The following is a 15,790-nucleotide window of genomic DNA, read 5'->3' on the forward strand; positions in this document are numbered from 1 at the left end:
TTTATGCCCCACCTGTGTCCAAAGGGGATCTGAGCCAGGTTACATTAAAAAGCACAGATGCAATAAAATATAAACCATTAGAACTATAATACGAAGACTTAGCAGCTCACAGAGAAAAAAATGTGACAATGAATATGTATGTTCATGTATAACTGAAAAATTGAGCTCTACACTGGAATTTGACACAACATTGTAAAATAATTATAACTCAATAAAAAAAATGTTAAAAAAAAGACTTAGCAAATGAAGTGGGAAGAGATAGGTGAGGAAGATAACGCAAGATAATTTAAGATCAGAAAATTTAAGATAAACCAAAGTACTGCAAATGAGAACAAAGCCTCAGGTTCCTGGTAGCCAAAGTGAAAAAGAAAACACAAATAGATCGCATAGTTCTCATTGTTGAGTAAGAAAAAGCATACCAGTAAGTAAGAAGATGCTAACTTGGGAAGAATTGGCTTTGTTGGATTTTATATAAGGGACATGGAATATCATAATGGATAAAAGCAATGTTAAAAATTGGAGCTACTTTTTTTTTTTGACTGTTTCTTGTATCTGTCTTCCTTAAAAATCCACATTATATCCTTATTATGTAAGGGCAATTTTTAGGAGTAGGAATGTGTGTGTATATATATATTTTTACATACATATATACATAGGTATATATATGTATTATATGCATATATACATATATAAATATTTATAAACACACATGTACATGTGTCTGTGTCTATATAAATTGTCATGATATTCTAAAAATCTGGCTTTACCTAGAAATAAATTTCAGAAAGCTTTGAGAAATTAATGGAAGGCATGTTCCTAGAATATCATCATCAGTTGGCTTGGTCAGCAAGCCGCCTTTAATATAGGGTAATAATGTATTTAAATTAATGTAGACTTTGGCACAGATATGCTCAAGTCATCCACTGCCCTTTAGAGATGTTCAGACAGTAGCAGTTTTTCTAGTTCCATTTTCCTCAGAAATGATGCAATCCTTTTGAAAATGTCATGGTTTCCATATAAATAAGGACTGTGTTACAATAAAATAAAACCCAATGAAAACAAGTTTAAACCTGAATGGGATTTTTTGTCTAAGTAAGTAAAATCCGAAGGACAGCAGGGTTCAGGGCTGATCAATCCAGTGGTTTAATGACATCATCAAAGACTCACCTGTTTCTGTTATTCAATTCTGCCAGCTGTGCCATCAGTTTCATTCTAAGCCTGGATCACCTGGGCTTTCTTATTCATATCTAGTATGAGAGAGTAGGTCCCAAAAGGTTCCAGAAATCTCTCTTCATGACTCCTTGGTCTGAAATGGATTACATGTTCATCCCTGAACCGATAATGGTACCGAGGGAGGGGGATTTGTAGATTAGCTTAGGCCTGAGCTCCCTGTCCAAGTCCTAAAGCCAGGGTTGGATTTAGCATCTGGCAACATATATGAGATGATCAGGAGAGGTGTGATACCTCAAACAAATCATGGTATGAACCAAGAAAGGATCTTAGGGAAGCAGTCACAAAGCCCAGCACAGCATCCAGCAGCTGGAAATTTCAACCAGTGACTTATTTCAACCAGTGAAATTTCAACCAGTGAAAATATTTTTTAATGATTTTATTATTTTTATATTCTATTATGATCATAGCATTAATTGAATTCCATGGGAAAGAGAAGAGAAATAAAATCCTATTATACTACTCTTTCACTGAAAGTCCATTTTTCCTTTAAGTTTTTATATACTTAGTATCTTTTAAAATATTTAAATGATAGCAGGAAAACAATTTTGCATTCTGTTTTTATTATCATTTCAATGGCTGTATTGTACTCCGTTAAGTGGTTCAGTGATATAATTTACTTAACCATTGCGTCTCTGTAGGACTTTAGGTTGTTTGTAATTTTTTGATATTATACATCACCCAGGTGACATATTTGTACATGTGATTTTTTTCCTTCTTTGGGACTCACCTATGTCAGAGTATGATTCTTGATACAGATTTATGTACATTTATCCATTTATACCAGAATGAAGAAATTTGAAGCTTCTTTTAAGATGTTTAAGATCTTTTGAGTTTGCCAAGTGCTTTTGTAATTTGCCTCCTAATTCAGATATTGAACTCTTCAAATAGTTTTCTTATAAGGACACCTTATAAACTTGCACAGTCCTAACCATTTGTTTTTTTTTTAACTTTTTTTTATTGATTTATAATCATTTTACAGTGTTGTGTCAAATTCCAGTGTTCATCACAATTTTTCAGTCATACATGGACATATACACACTCATTGTCACATTTTTTTCTCTGTGAACTACCAAAACATTTTGTGTATATTTCCCTGTGCTATACAGTATAATCTTGTTTATCTATTATACAATTTTGAAATCCCAGTTTATCCCTTCCCACCCTCCGCCCCCCTGGCAACCACAAGTCTGTATTCTCTGTCTATGAGTCTATTTCTGTCCTGTATTTACACTTTGTTTTTGTTTGTTTGTTTGTTTTTGTTTTTGTTTGTTTAGATTCCACATATGAGCGATCTCATATGGTATTTTTCTTTCTCTTCCTGGCTTACTTCACTTATAATGACATTCTCCAGGAGCATCCATGTTGCTGCAAATGGCATTATGTTGTCGGTTTTTATGGCTGAGTAGTATTCCATTGTATAAATATACCACATCTTCTTTATCCAGTCACCTAACCATTTGGATTGACTTTAGGAAAGAGAGTCAGAGTTCTTAAACAAAAGGATTTTGAGTAGTAGAGTGATGTATTAGTATAATGTAGAGCAGTGGCTAAATCCATGGTCCTTGGAGTAAATCAGACCTGAGTTTGAATCCAAGTTCTACTTGCTTGCTATATTATCTTTGGACAAGTTATTTAATACATTCTGGATCTCAGTTATCTACATAAAAACAGAGTTCCTACTTTTTGAGGCTTTTCAGGATTATGGGAGACAAGGTCTGGAGAGCGCTATGAATAATAAATGTCAGTAATGGTGACTACTCTTATTATTCAGCAAATGTGAATTTGACCCAAGCCAATGTTGAAAGGCATAGAGTGTGTGGGAGAACTTTGTTTCTGTCCAAGAGAGAAAAAAAATCAGATACTCTATGTTGGATGGCCACCTTATCTCTGAAGCATTCTCAAGCAGTCATTGTCCAATTTCTGAAAATTTCCTGGAATGAGGCCCTCACTGTACCAAGAAGATAGTAAAGTACTGGCATGCTGACATTTGATACACTGACGCAACTTCTGACTGCTCCCTGTTCCCTCCTATTCTCTGGCTAGTGTCACCTTTTGAAACACACAGAGCACTTCCCGTCCTTCACTGGATCTTAAAGGAAGGAACCAGGAAGGCCTGCAGCTGCCCGTTGCAGGAACCCCCTCCATGTGACCCTCAGTAGGCAGTTCTTTACTGGCACTCTCTGGGTGAAATGGAGTCTGGGTGAAATGGATGTTTGTGAAGTGGTCCATTTCATAATAGAAAGCACTAATGGTTAAGAAGTTCTGCCTTTTATGGAACTTATGTTTTTCCTCCTGTAACTTCTACCCCTTGGTATAGTTCTGTCCTTAAAGCAGAACAGAATTCATTTACTATGGAGGCAACCAGATTTGCATTTGAGTCCTGGCTCCATGAGTTGTTTACCTCAGGCCAGTTACTCAGCTCTCTCAGACTGGAAAATAGGGGAAACAATAGCACTTAATACATAGGGTTGTTGTAGGATTAAATAAATTAGGCATGTCAAGGACTTAATATAGGGCATGTGATAGATATTCCGAGTATCAGTGGGCATTTGACTAGGTGGAGCCATTTTTCTCGGAATATGTGGTCTTTACAGTCTTGGATAATAATCAGAGATGTTATGCCTCCATAAAGGATTGACAACCATTTCAGAGCAGTTCTCATTCTGAGCCGTAACAGAATTGGAGAATTGGAAAAGAGAAAAAGATACAGCTATGACTACCACCTAGTGGCCATACAGAAGGTATAACAATGTAATCAGCAAATGTCTTTAGGAAAAGTTTAGCTCACTGACCACCAGTTCTAACTGTGGTGGCTTTCTGAAGACAGAAGTTTGATTTTCAACCCATTTTCCAGATCCAGAAGAGCTGCATCTGAGTCCTCCAGATACGAAGATTGGGTTATCGCAGATTTGAGTTAGAGAGAATTAGTCTTTTCTTGGAATTAATGGAGTGGAGCAGGGAAATGTGAAATAATAATGCTTTCTTTCTGCTAATCTCCCACCTGGAAAAGTTTAATGTTGCTTGTGCTTAATCTGGGACCACTCTTTGGCCTTTCCTCCAAGACTGTGGATGAACTTCAGTCCACCCTAAGGCATTCCCTTTCCAGATGGAGTAGTACAAGAAAATATGGCCCAAGATTTGAAAGTGAAAATTCTGAAAGGGGATTATTCACAAGAGGTTGGCAAATCCTACTTTATTTTTTTGATGCAATAACAGACTTACAGAAAATTTGCAAGAATAGTACAAAGATTTCTCATACACATTTCACCCAGATTTCCCAAAGATGAATATTTTACCATGCTTGCTTTTCCTTTGTCATTCTCTCTCTCCACCCCACCCCCGCACACACACACACACACACACACACACACACACACACACACAAACTGTTTGAGAGTAAATTGCAGACATAGTGCCCTGTCACTGCTAAATACTCTCATGTGTATTTTCTAAAAACAAGAACATTCTCTTATCAAAATTAGGAAATTACCTATGATCCAGTACTATTATCTAATGAACAGACTACTACAGTTTCACCAGTTAATCCACTAATAGCCTTTATAGAAAAAGAAAATAAATTATGGTCCAGGACATAATGCTAACTAGATGCACATGTTGCATTTATTTTTCATTTTTTATTTACTCTATCTTAATCTAGGACATTTCTTTAGCATTTTAGGGCAATTTCTCTGTCTTCCATGACCTTGCTAAGAATTGAGTAAAATTCATAATCTTAACAAATTATTAAAAATTTTATAGAATTATAGAAATTTTAAAGAAAAGACAAGAATCCATGAGTTCCTACTGATATACATAAATGAATAAATTAATGAGGAAGAAGGGAAAGCTCTCCTTGAAGAGAATGCCCACTAATAAATGCATGAAGAATGATGGAATGAGAAAACCACAGCTTGACAACCATAATCAGGCAAATAATCAGGCAAAGGTCATCAATGGATGCTAAAACTCACTGATGAATAACAGAATATTTGCATAGTTTCAAAGTATTTCTCTGCAAAATACGTATTAATTACACAGAGAAAAACAATAATTGTACATTGAAGAAAGCTGGATGATACTGCCTTAACGAGGGATCAAAGTTAATATCACCAGTAATGATACATTTAGACACCTTGTGCCCCCGGATATGATGCACTGAAAAGGGCACAGTCTCTCTTTGGCACTCCTTGCCAAAATGCATAACCTGAATTTAAGCACAAGGAGACACCAGACAAATCTAAACTGAGGGCAGTCTATAAAGTAAACGGCTTCTGCTCTTCCAATTCTACCTTTTAACCAGAAAATTTATAGCTTCCCTTGACAGCCCTACTTTAGACTGGATGTGTGTGCTACAGTGGTTAAGGGAGATCTAGTTCTTCAGGGCAAAGGCCAGATTTGTTTTTGATCTGGGGATGCTCCGAGTCCCTCTGTCAGGAGACAGCTGTGTCCATCAGAATGCACCAGGACCAGAGGTTCCATGTCTACCTTCTCCTCCCATGACTGCAGAGTCACTGACTCCAATATCCAGGAGACATCTCTACTGTAAGGTGTTTGGCCAGGGCCTTGGTGTACTGTAGAATTTGGAGGCATTTTCCCCGGTCATAATATAAGACAAATAAAAGGAAGCACTTCCTAATACAGCAGGTAGAAATTTCTTGGCTCTGAGAAGTAAGCAGTAGAAAGTTGAGCTGGTTCAGGAAGAGAAAAGTGAATATTCAGAATGACAGTGTCAAGAGAGAATCACTGAATGGAGTTCAGTCTTTCTGAGGTGAGCTGGGAGGAAGGGTGGAGGGCTTGTAGCCACAACTCTTACATAATGTATTCCCTGGTTTCCCCAATGCCACCATCAGCCTCCTCAGCCAATTCTAGGGGCAGATCCCATCTAGGCAGCATCTCTGGTCCCAGGGCAATGGCTTTACCATCTCCTCTGGAGAATGGAGATGGGAACAGTGTTCAGGACACAGCCTCTTGGATTGATTTCTAGTGACCTATGGAATGACAAGCTCCAGTGCCTATTACTACACCAAAGTGATGTCTGAGCTCTTCTTACATACCCCGTCAGACACTGGAGTCTCCTTCCAGGCCATCAGCAGCATGGCAGACTTCTGGGATGTGAGTATGAGATCTCCCCTACCCATATCGTCTTCTTCTCAATGGCCTAAAGCCTGAGGCCACAGGCCAGGGTTCAGGGATGTCAGATAGTGAATAAGGCCATATCCAGCAACCAGGATTGAGTCAAAGGGTCAGGCAAGAATTAATGGGATAGACTAGAGTTCAGGTAGAGTTAGGTGAGAGATCAAGATGCTAATCAGAGTCAAGTCAATAGGTAAACTAGTATTGGGAGTCAGAGGTAAAGCAGAGTATGTTTTTTTCCTTTTTTTTTTTTTTTTTTTGGTAGGGGGAGGTAATTAGGTTTATTTATTTTTTTATTCTTAGAGGAACCACTGGGGATTGAACCCAGGACCTCATGCATGCTAAGCATGACCTCTACCACTTGAGCTATACTCTCCCCCAAGAATATATTTTAAATAAAGAGTAAGGCCACATCAGGTTAAAATCTGGCCAAGGTTTATGGATCAGTTGAGAGCCCACCAGAAGCAGGCTGGAGACAAGCTGTGAGGGGTCAGGAAGTGGGGGAAAAGGTCATTCTAAGGATAGGGGTCAGGCCCAACTCAGATCTTGGTCTAGTTTGCCCAGGGCCCACTACTGGACAGTTTGTATTGGACCAAATGGTACAACAACCGGAGCCTGGGCCGTGGATCCCACTCCTTCATCTACTATGAGAACCTGCTGCTGGGAGTTCCAAGGCTGCGGCAGCTGCGGGTCCGCAATGACTCCTGCGTGGTGCATGAGGACTTCCGTGAGGACATTTTGAGCTGCTACGACGTCTACTCTCCAGACAAAGAAGAGCAGCTCCCCTTTGGGCCCCTCAATGGCACAGCGTGAGTGAGTCCCCCCACCGATGTCACAGGGCTTGTCCCTCTGAGCCTGACACCATCCCAGGTTTGGGAACCATTTCCATTGAGTCTTAAGGAGACTTGGGGGCACTTGGTGGATCTAGGGGACAGCTTTCTGAGACCCAGCTGTGATTGAAGACCTTGGTCCACATCACTCAGGAACAGAGAAGGTACATTAGCAGACAGAGCATCACCTCTGAACTTGTTTCCAGGCAGAGGTGACAGTCACAGTCACTCTACTCTGGAGGCAGTCCTGCCAGAGAAATCATCCTTTCTTGCCCAGAAGTCCCTCAGGGGTATGGAGAGTGGATGAAGTTTGATACTGCCACACAAGTCATGGTTGGAAGAGTCTAACCCTTGGAACTGACAAGGGAAACAGAAAGGGGCCAAGGACAGATGAAAAATTAGGGAAGAAAGGGGGGAAAGGTGGCTAGAACAGGAGAGAAGGGGAAGGAAATAAAGGTCCAGGGAGGAAAGCTTGTGGACAGAACAGAGAATCATGGGGTCAAGTAGCCAGATGGACAATTTATAAGAGCAGAAAGGGTCTTTTCTGGCTGGTATAGGCCAGGTCCTTCCCTTGTGGGGACTCCTCAGGCTGGGGTCAAACATGGGCTTGGATTTGTCATCCATAGTCTTAGGTGACATCATGAAAAATTAGGAGATTGACATTTGTGTGTTTCAGCTGTGCCATTAACTACCTGGGTTATCTCAGACATCTCTGAGTCTTAGTTTTCTCGTCTGTAAAATGTGGGTAATATTTACCCTCCCTTCTCAAACAGTTACATTAAACAAGATATTATATGTGAAAAATATATTATATGTGGTATGTATATATAATATATATGAAACGGTAAAGCCCAATCATAAAGTGTTGCCATTGCCTTGGGAGACTAGTTTTTGGGACTGGCTTAGACCTCTCTGTTGAGATGAATTCTTCTGTGACAGGTGGACATACCATTCTCAGGATGAGCTGGGGGGCTCCTCTCACTGGGGCCGGCTCACAAGCTACAGTGGAGGTGGCTACTACCTGGACCTTCCAGGAACTCTACAGGCCAGTGCAGAGGCACTTAGGGACCTTCAGGAGGGCCTGTGGCTGGACAGGGGCACTCGAGTGGTCTTCATTGACTTCTCTGTCTACAATGCCAACATCAATCTCTTCTGTGTTCTGAGGTGAGTCCCCCTTCCCTGCCTTCCCTCCATCCATGGTTCCTGGTTCCCTGCTCCTCTGACTGAGACCCTTCCCTAAAATTGTACCCTATGGTGGGAGTGAGGAGGGGAGGGGATAAGAGGAACTGTCCCAGCTCAGGCCCCATCGGGCATCTCTTCCTCCTTCCACAGACTAGTGGTAGAGTTTCCAGCCACAGGAGGTGCCATCCCATCCTGGCAAATCCGCACAGTTAAGCTGATCCGCTATGTCAGCAACTGGGACTTCTTTATCGTTGGCTGTGAGGTCATCTTCTGCATCTTCATTTTCTACTACGTGGTGGAGGAGATCCTGGAGCTCCACATCCACCGGCTTCATTACCTCAGCAGCATCTGGAACATTCTGGACCTGGTGGTCATCTTGGTGAGGGACAGATATCTTATACTTGGGACATACTGGGAGGTGGAGGGGGATCCACCCTGATAGGGGCTCCAAATTCTTCCTTTTGGAGTCCCAAGTCCTCCTTATGGCTTCCTGTCAAATAATATGTTAACAGCTCCCCAAGCCAAAGGCTGATGCTCCCCTCGCTCAGCCTTGGAAAACCCTGTCTCCCACATCTCCTCTCTTTCTGGCCTGTGGTCCAGGCCCTGCTCTTTTCTTTGCTATTACATTCCTCTTCTGCCTCTTGCCTTTATGACCTGTCCCCTTGGAATGCCTGCCTTTTCTTTTCTCTTATTAAAAATTTTTGACCTCTTCATTTTTGTCTCCTTCCTATTAACAAGACACATTAATTTCTGACCCAGGCTGGGAAGTGGTGGGGAAACTAAAATTGCTCAGCTCTGGTTCTCCATGGTCCTTCACAACATAGATATTTACCACTGGCCCCAAAGCCTCCTCTTGGGCTTTAAGACATTCCTCAATCCTATCCAGTTCTGTATGAACCTGAGATAGTCAACAACTCAGCAGGGAAAGATGTGTTTTTTCCCTACCTGTCTTCCCCACCCCAGCTCGCCCCGGGACCTCATCTTTGAACCTCCCTTGAGATCCTCTTGATTTCTCTGACCCCCCCGACCCCTGTGGTGGCAGCTCTCCATTGTGGCCATGGGCTTCCACGTATTCCGAACCCTCGAGGTGAATCAGCTGATGGGGAGGCTCCTGCAGCAGCCAAACACGTACGCTGATTTTGAGTTCCTTGCCTTCTGGCAGACACAGTACGACAACATGAATGCCATCAACCTCTTCTTTGCCTGGATCAAGGTACCCTGGGACTCCTCACCCCCAGCAATGCCTCATTCTCCCTTCCTCAGTACTTGTCCCATTTTCCTCGTCTGGCTTGGCAACTCCTGTGGTCTTCTTAGGCCCCTGGAGTGGACCATTCAAAGCTTTTCTCTTTTCTTCCTTAATTCCTTGGTTCTACATGGCCCTTCCAGATATTCAAGTACATCAGCTTCAACAAGACCATGACCCAGCTCTCCTCCACGCTGGCCCGCTGTGCCAAGGACATCCTGGGCTTCGCTGTCATGTTCTTCATCGTTTTTTTTGCCTACGCCCAGCTAGGCTACCTGCTTTTTGGGACCCAAGTGGAAAACTTCAGCACTTTCATCAAGTGCATGTGTGTGTCCTGTCCCCTTCACTTCTTTCTAGCCCCTCACCCTCCATCTCTATGTGTCCTTGAGGCAGCTAGGTAGGTGTGTGGGCATGTCTGTGCTTAAAGTATCTGTGTGAGAGTCCCTGGAAGCGCTGGTGTGTGTGCTCAGTACCTCTGTACCTCGTTCTGTCTCTATCAGATTGGGCTGGACCTGCTGTAAGGGATCTGAGTTCACCAGAGGGCAATAGTTAGAAGAGTGGGATGGGGGTGTGGATTGGGGTCAGGGCTATGTTTGGGCTCTGGGTGAAGCCAAGACCCTGGTCTCTCAGCTTCACTCAGTTCCGGATCATCCTTGGGGACTTTGATTACAATGCTATCGACAATGCCAACCGCATCCTGGGACCTGCCTACTTTGTCACCTATGTCTTCTTCGTCTTCTTTGTGCTCCTGGTAAGGATCCCTCTGGGGGGGGGGGGGATTTGGGAACCTGAGGAGTGGAGGCATGGATGGCCTGCAGGGTGGGGTTTTGACTCCCTCCATGTTCCACACTAACGATTATGATCGATTTCTCAAATCAAGGATAAGGGAGCATGACCCATTGCTAACAGCATTGTGCTTGGGATCCTGAGATGTGGGACTTAGTAGGCTGCAGAGATGAGATGTTGAGAGCATTGGCTCTTTAGAGCATGTGTCTGGGACACTAATAGGGTCAATGGGTTCAATGCTGTTAGTGGGTCTGGGAGTGAGGACCCAGGTCCCTGCTTTATCCTCCAGAACATGTTCCTGGCCATTATCAATGACACATACTCAGAGGTCAAGGAGGAGTTGGCTGGACAGAAGGAAGAGCTACAGCTTTCAGACCTCCTGAAACAGGTGACTACTCCCTCTCCTGGAGCTGCACATCTGCATCAGGGTCCAGGTCCAAGGCTCTGAGTCCTGGTCTGTGCCTGACTGGTTAGGAGCCTGTGCCCTCATGTGCCTTGGACTTATCCCTGGGATCCTGTCACCTTCTAGGTGCGGGTGGGGGCAGGAGATGTTGAGGAGGCTGTGAGAACTGGTGCCTGTTTCCTTTCCCCTTGCAGGGGTACCACAAGACCCTACTGAGGCTGCGTCTAAGGAAGGAGCAGGTTTCGGAAGTGCAGAAGGTCCTGCAGGGTGGGGAGCAGGAGACCCAGTTCGAGGATTTCACCAACACCTTGAGGGAGTGAGCAACCAGAGATCCAACCTTCTCTGACATTAGTCTATAAGTCCTTGACCCTCAACCATCCACCCTTTGCCTATAAGCCTCTGATCTTGGCTTATGGTGCTCTGACCTTGGTTTATAGGACTATGAGCTTGGCTTATAGGTCTCTGATCCTGACCTTCAGAATTGTGCCCTTGGTTTAAAGGACTCTGAGCATGTTCTATTGTATTCTGGATCTTGTTGAACAACTCTTAGGACTAATGTAATAATATAATTCCATAATCACTGTATACATCCCTCACTCCTTGAAAACTTTGATCTTGGTACTGTGCTCCCCAACAAACACAGATCTTTTCCTTTAACCATCCTCTCCCTGCTTCCCAGTTAAACATATTAACAAACATTGAACAAATATATTGTGAGCACCAGCTGTGGGCCAGACACACAATTAAATGAGACAAAGTCATTGTCCTCCAGGAGTTTATAGACATATAAGCAAATAAACAGAATCAGAGAACAAGTTTGACAACAGAAGTGACTAGAAGAGAGGGGCATGGATTAATAAAAGCATATACAAAAGCAAGGAGGTCTGAAATTGAGCAACACAGACAGGAGTCACTAGTAGCTGAGTATTGTTAAGGTATCAAATGAAAGGTGGAGCACAGGGGGAGCTGAGGCCAGTTAAATGGGCTCAGGCCACACTGGGAAAAGCCTTGGACGCCACTGCTCTATGCAAAGAATAGGGTGCTCAGTAGGGATTTTAAGCAGGGAATGGATATGTTTAGACTTGTATTTTAGAAAGATTAATTACTCTAGTAGCATTATGAGGGATGGATTTCAGGGATAAGGAGTGAAGGGGAGGCTATAGGACAGAGGGTGCAGGGAGGGGTCAGGTTATCTGGAGGCAAAGAGATTTTGCATAATCCCCATAGAAGATCACGAGGGCCTGAACCTAGTCAGTAGGAGTCACAGAAGGAAGAAATAGATTCAAGTGATTTCTTAGGGGATCAAATTGCTAGATCTTGGAGATCCTGGCTTTTCTACATGGTACCCTTCTTCCCTCTTGCCAGAGACTGAAAAAAACAAGTAGGGAGTCCATAACTGAGAGACCACAGCCATGGCAGCTCAGAAGTCATTTCATCACTCTGTTCTCCTCAGGCTGGGGCACACGGAGTATGAGATCACTGAGCTCACAGCTGCCTTCACCAGGTTTGACCAAGATGGGAATCGCATCCTGGATGAGAAGGAGCAGGAACAAATGCGACAGGACCTGGAGAAGGAGAGGGTGAGACTGGCTGGCTGGTGGAGAGGCAGTGTGAGGAAACTGCTCACCCTCCCCTCCCTGCCTGCACACCCAGAGAACACAAACCCAAACTGAAAATCCCCTGATGGTTGGGCAGGAAAGAGCTCTCTAGAATAGCGGTTCTCAAATTGCTGCACATTAGAACCCCCTGAGGAGCTTTTAAAAATTCTCAGGCCACATATCCTATACCAGAATCTCTGGGGAGTTGGGGGGCTCAGCCATCAGTCCTCTTTAAAAACTCTCAAGTAACTCATAGCCAAGGTTGATCGCCATTGCTCACCGTCATTGACTACAACCTTAAGGAGAAAAGGGCCAGTTGCCCAAGAATTCCTGACAATTCCTTCAGAGAACTTGCCCTCTCCTTGGGACTCCTAGCCCCTGCTAGGCCTGCTTCATCCCTATCCAGTGTACACCAAAAAGCCAGGGTCAAAAGGGACGGTGCCAGGGCACTGTCCCTTCTCTTCCAAACTGAGCTGGCTTCTAGTGAGCACCTTGTTAATCAGTGCTTCAAGGAGCTTGCATTTTGTTTCCTTGGAGGTGTTTCCCCACCAGAGGTTAGGCCCAGCTCTGTGTCCAGCACCACCACTCTGCTTCTGTCATCCCCAGAGTTTGAGAGGGAAGAGGAATAGCAGGAACTGGAGCCCAAGGCCCAGTCCTGAGAGCCCACTGGAGCAGGTGAGGGAGCAGGAGCTGATGGCTTCCCAGAGTCACCTTCTCCTCTCTGACCTCTGACTTCCTGATCAGGTGGCCCTCAATGCTGAGATTGAGAACCTGGGCCAGTCCATTGTGAGTAGCCCACCAGGCGAGTCAAGTCCAGAGGCTGCCAGAGCAGGTGGCTGGGTTTCAGAAGAATTCTACACGTACGTGCAGCCAGGGGCCAAGGGTTGACTGTGTTTATGATATCCTACCTTGAGTTTCTTTCCACAACCTTCCAATTCCCTGTCCTATCCTGTGAAGAACTTCTGTACCCCTTTAATTCTCCCTACAAGGCTGGCCTTACCTTCCTTGCTCCCATCCAAACATACACTGTTCTGTACCCCCTATCCCTGGAAACACCCAGGCCCCTAGACACATATTTCTGCTCCTTTGGTCTCTCAAATCCTGCACAGGCTCACAAGGAGAGTTTTGCAGCTGGAGACCACCCTGGAAGGAGTCATGTCCCAAGTTGATGCCGTGGGCTCAAAGCTGACCATGCTGGAGAGGAAGGGGCAGCTGGCTCCCTCTTCATGCACGGTGAGTGGCCCTTTATCCGGCTCCTGTTGGCTCCCCACAGCTGAACTCTACCATCTTTTCCACTCAGTGGGTGGAGGCAAAACATTTTTGAAAGACCAATGATTTCACTGCTCCTTGGGCAACATGTTCACAGTAGTCAGTGTATCAGCGGAGGTGGCGGGGGGAGGGAAGACCTGAAGTTGGTTGCTCTAGCCTGAGGGCTGCTTTGGCCTCTAGGAGATGATCTGGGGTTGGAGAAACAGATCCAGGTAAAAGGAAAGTGGGACACAAACTCTTCTTTCAAGTGACTTGTCTCTTTTTCTTCCAACAGGGGGAACAAGGCATTTGGGAGCACCTGCAGGCAGCCCCAGCCATGACTCCAGCCCCCTGGGAACTCCAGAGTGGACAGGAGAGTGGTGGGGGAGGGGTCCTAAGGCATCAGACAGCAGGCTCCTCCCTCACCACCTCCCTGGAAGGACCCTTGGCACGTGCCCTCCACTTCTAGGGCAGCAGTTCCCACCATTGCTGCTGCTGAGTTCCACCCTATGTCTGGCCATTTGAGCCAATGTTTCTGTGTGTAGCCATGTAGCTCTGTGAAATAACAGAGCTCTCACTCCCTGTACTCTGAGCTCTGTTTAGATGATTTAAAAAAAATAGTCAGTAACAAACAAAATAAAGGAAGGGAGGGTAATGACTTTCCTAAGCATCTGGATAGCCACCATTTGTGAAAAAAGTAGAAGCTGAGAGAATAGCAGTATCTACATGTCTTCCTCCTTGCCAGTGAATCTTCTCCTCTGTGCATCTAGAGATATGTTGCCAGCACCCATGGAGTTCAAGTCTTCTCCATAGACCTTCCCTGTGAAAGAGAATGGGAAGCCAGAGAGGAGAGGAGCCTTTCTCATGTGAGGAGGTTATAATGTCACAGAGGATCTGGAGTGATGATGTCCCCCAACTTTCCCCCAGCAAAGTCCGTGAAGACTCAGTGGAAGAGCCTGCCTTCAGACATGCCACTGAACACTGTGGGGGCTGTAAACCAGGATGAAGATGGAGCCTGAGGAGAATCCGGCAAAGAAAGGACTTCAGGATTCCAAGATCTTTGGATAAAATGTGGTGGGCTCCGATTCTGTCCTTCCATAGGACAACGTGGGTTCCCCTGGTGATAGTCAATAAAAATTCTTAGGAAACCCAGGACTTGGCAGTTGTTTCTGGGATTGCATGGGGGGAGAAGAGAGGCTGGAACTGTGAGCCATTCTTGTACTTGGGCTGGAGAAATCTCATCCCTGCTGGGAGGTGTAGAGTCTGGCAGTGACAATGTGAAGAAGCTGGGCTGCCCCAGGAGTCCTAAAATAAAAACTCTGGCTTATAGGAATGGTTTGAAATGGTGGGCACTATGATTGTACCACTGGAGAGAGTGGAAACAGTGATCTAGGGAGACCTTAGAGTGAAGAGAGTAAGGTGTGTGTGCGCACGCGCGCATGCACGCAGGGTGTGGGCAGTGAGAGTGCAGCTGGAGGATAACCAAAGACAAGACAAAAAACTCCTACAGCAAGATTTCAGGTATATAGGACTGCATCTTGAGACCTGCTATATAACCGCTCTCTTGCCTTGTGACCCTTATCCCTACCTTATTTTGCACCTTCCATTGCTCCCCAGTTTCTTTTTTCATCCATTCCCTTCACCCACCCCCATTCTCTTACCTCGTCAAATACATTCTGTACACCCAGGAGTCTTGTGAAACAGCTGAGTGTAATTAAGATAAACAGAGTGTATCCTCAGCCCTAAAAAAGTTATCATCTAAGCTTTCTTCAAGAAAGGCTGTATCAACCGAAGAGAAGTAGGTGCCAGCCTCCAGCTTAAAAATAAATGGTCCAATGTGTTGATGTTAATCCAGGACATTGGAAGGGAGAGTATTTCAGCTCAGGTCTAATGCCTGAAGGTTTCCCCAGAGCCTAGATGAGACTACCTTCAAAAGCATGGATTCCCTAAGCAGGCTTTCAGCGACTAGTACCAGCCAGGGTGAGAATTCTCTGGGGAGCGGCTAATTTGTCTCCGGTCACTTCAGTCAGTAGGCCACACCGGGCTCGACCCCTCCCCTCCCATACACGTTGTGTGTCTTCCTAGACTAGTGATTCCTCCAGGAAGGGGCCGCAGGATTGAGCGCATCCTTAGT

The 15,790-nt window shown here is 44.6% G+C and overlaps 1 protein-coding gene across 3 annotated transcripts in view; it reads left to right on the forward strand.

Moving 5' to 3' along the window:
- PKD2L1 (polycystin 2 like 1, transient receptor potential cation channel) overlaps positions 1-15,778 on the forward strand; it is a 46,059-nt gene extending 30,281 nt beyond the window's left edge. For 2 of the 3 annotated variants that reach the window (XM_045507384.2, XM_045507385.2), the window contains exons 3-15: positions 6,218-6,345; positions 6,922-7,175; positions 8,136-8,360; positions 8,529-8,757; positions 9,421-9,591; positions 9,765-9,946; positions 10,252-10,372; positions 10,697-10,795; positions 11,005-11,126; positions 12,264-12,390; positions 13,153-13,268; positions 13,518-13,641; positions 13,952-15,778. In XM_045507384.2, coding sequence (XP_045363340.2) covers positions 6,218-6,345; positions 6,922-7,175; positions 8,136-8,360; positions 8,529-8,757; positions 9,421-9,591; positions 9,765-9,946; positions 10,252-10,372; positions 10,697-10,795; positions 11,005-11,126; positions 12,264-12,390; positions 13,153-13,268; positions 13,518-13,641; positions 13,952-14,125 — 2,072 coding nt within the window. In that variant the 3' untranslated portion in view covers positions 14,126-15,778. The remainder of the gene's footprint in view (positions 1-6,217; positions 6,346-6,921; positions 7,176-8,135; positions 8,361-8,528; positions 8,758-9,420; positions 9,592-9,764; positions 9,947-10,251; positions 10,373-10,696; positions 10,796-11,004; positions 11,127-12,263; positions 12,391-13,152; positions 13,269-13,517; positions 13,642-13,951) is intronic. The other variant, XR_012510175.1, reaches the window with a different exon arrangement.
- The last annotated feature ends 12 nt before the right edge of the window (positions 15,779-15,790 follow it).

The sequence above is a fragment of the Camelus bactrianus genome, chromosome 11, assembly GCF_048773025.1.
Source record: "Camelus bactrianus isolate YW-2024 breed Bactrian camel chromosome 11, ASM4877302v1, whole genome shotgun sequence".
Classification (NCBI taxonomy): Eukaryota; Metazoa; Chordata; class Mammalia; order Artiodactyla; family Camelidae; genus Camelus; species Camelus bactrianus.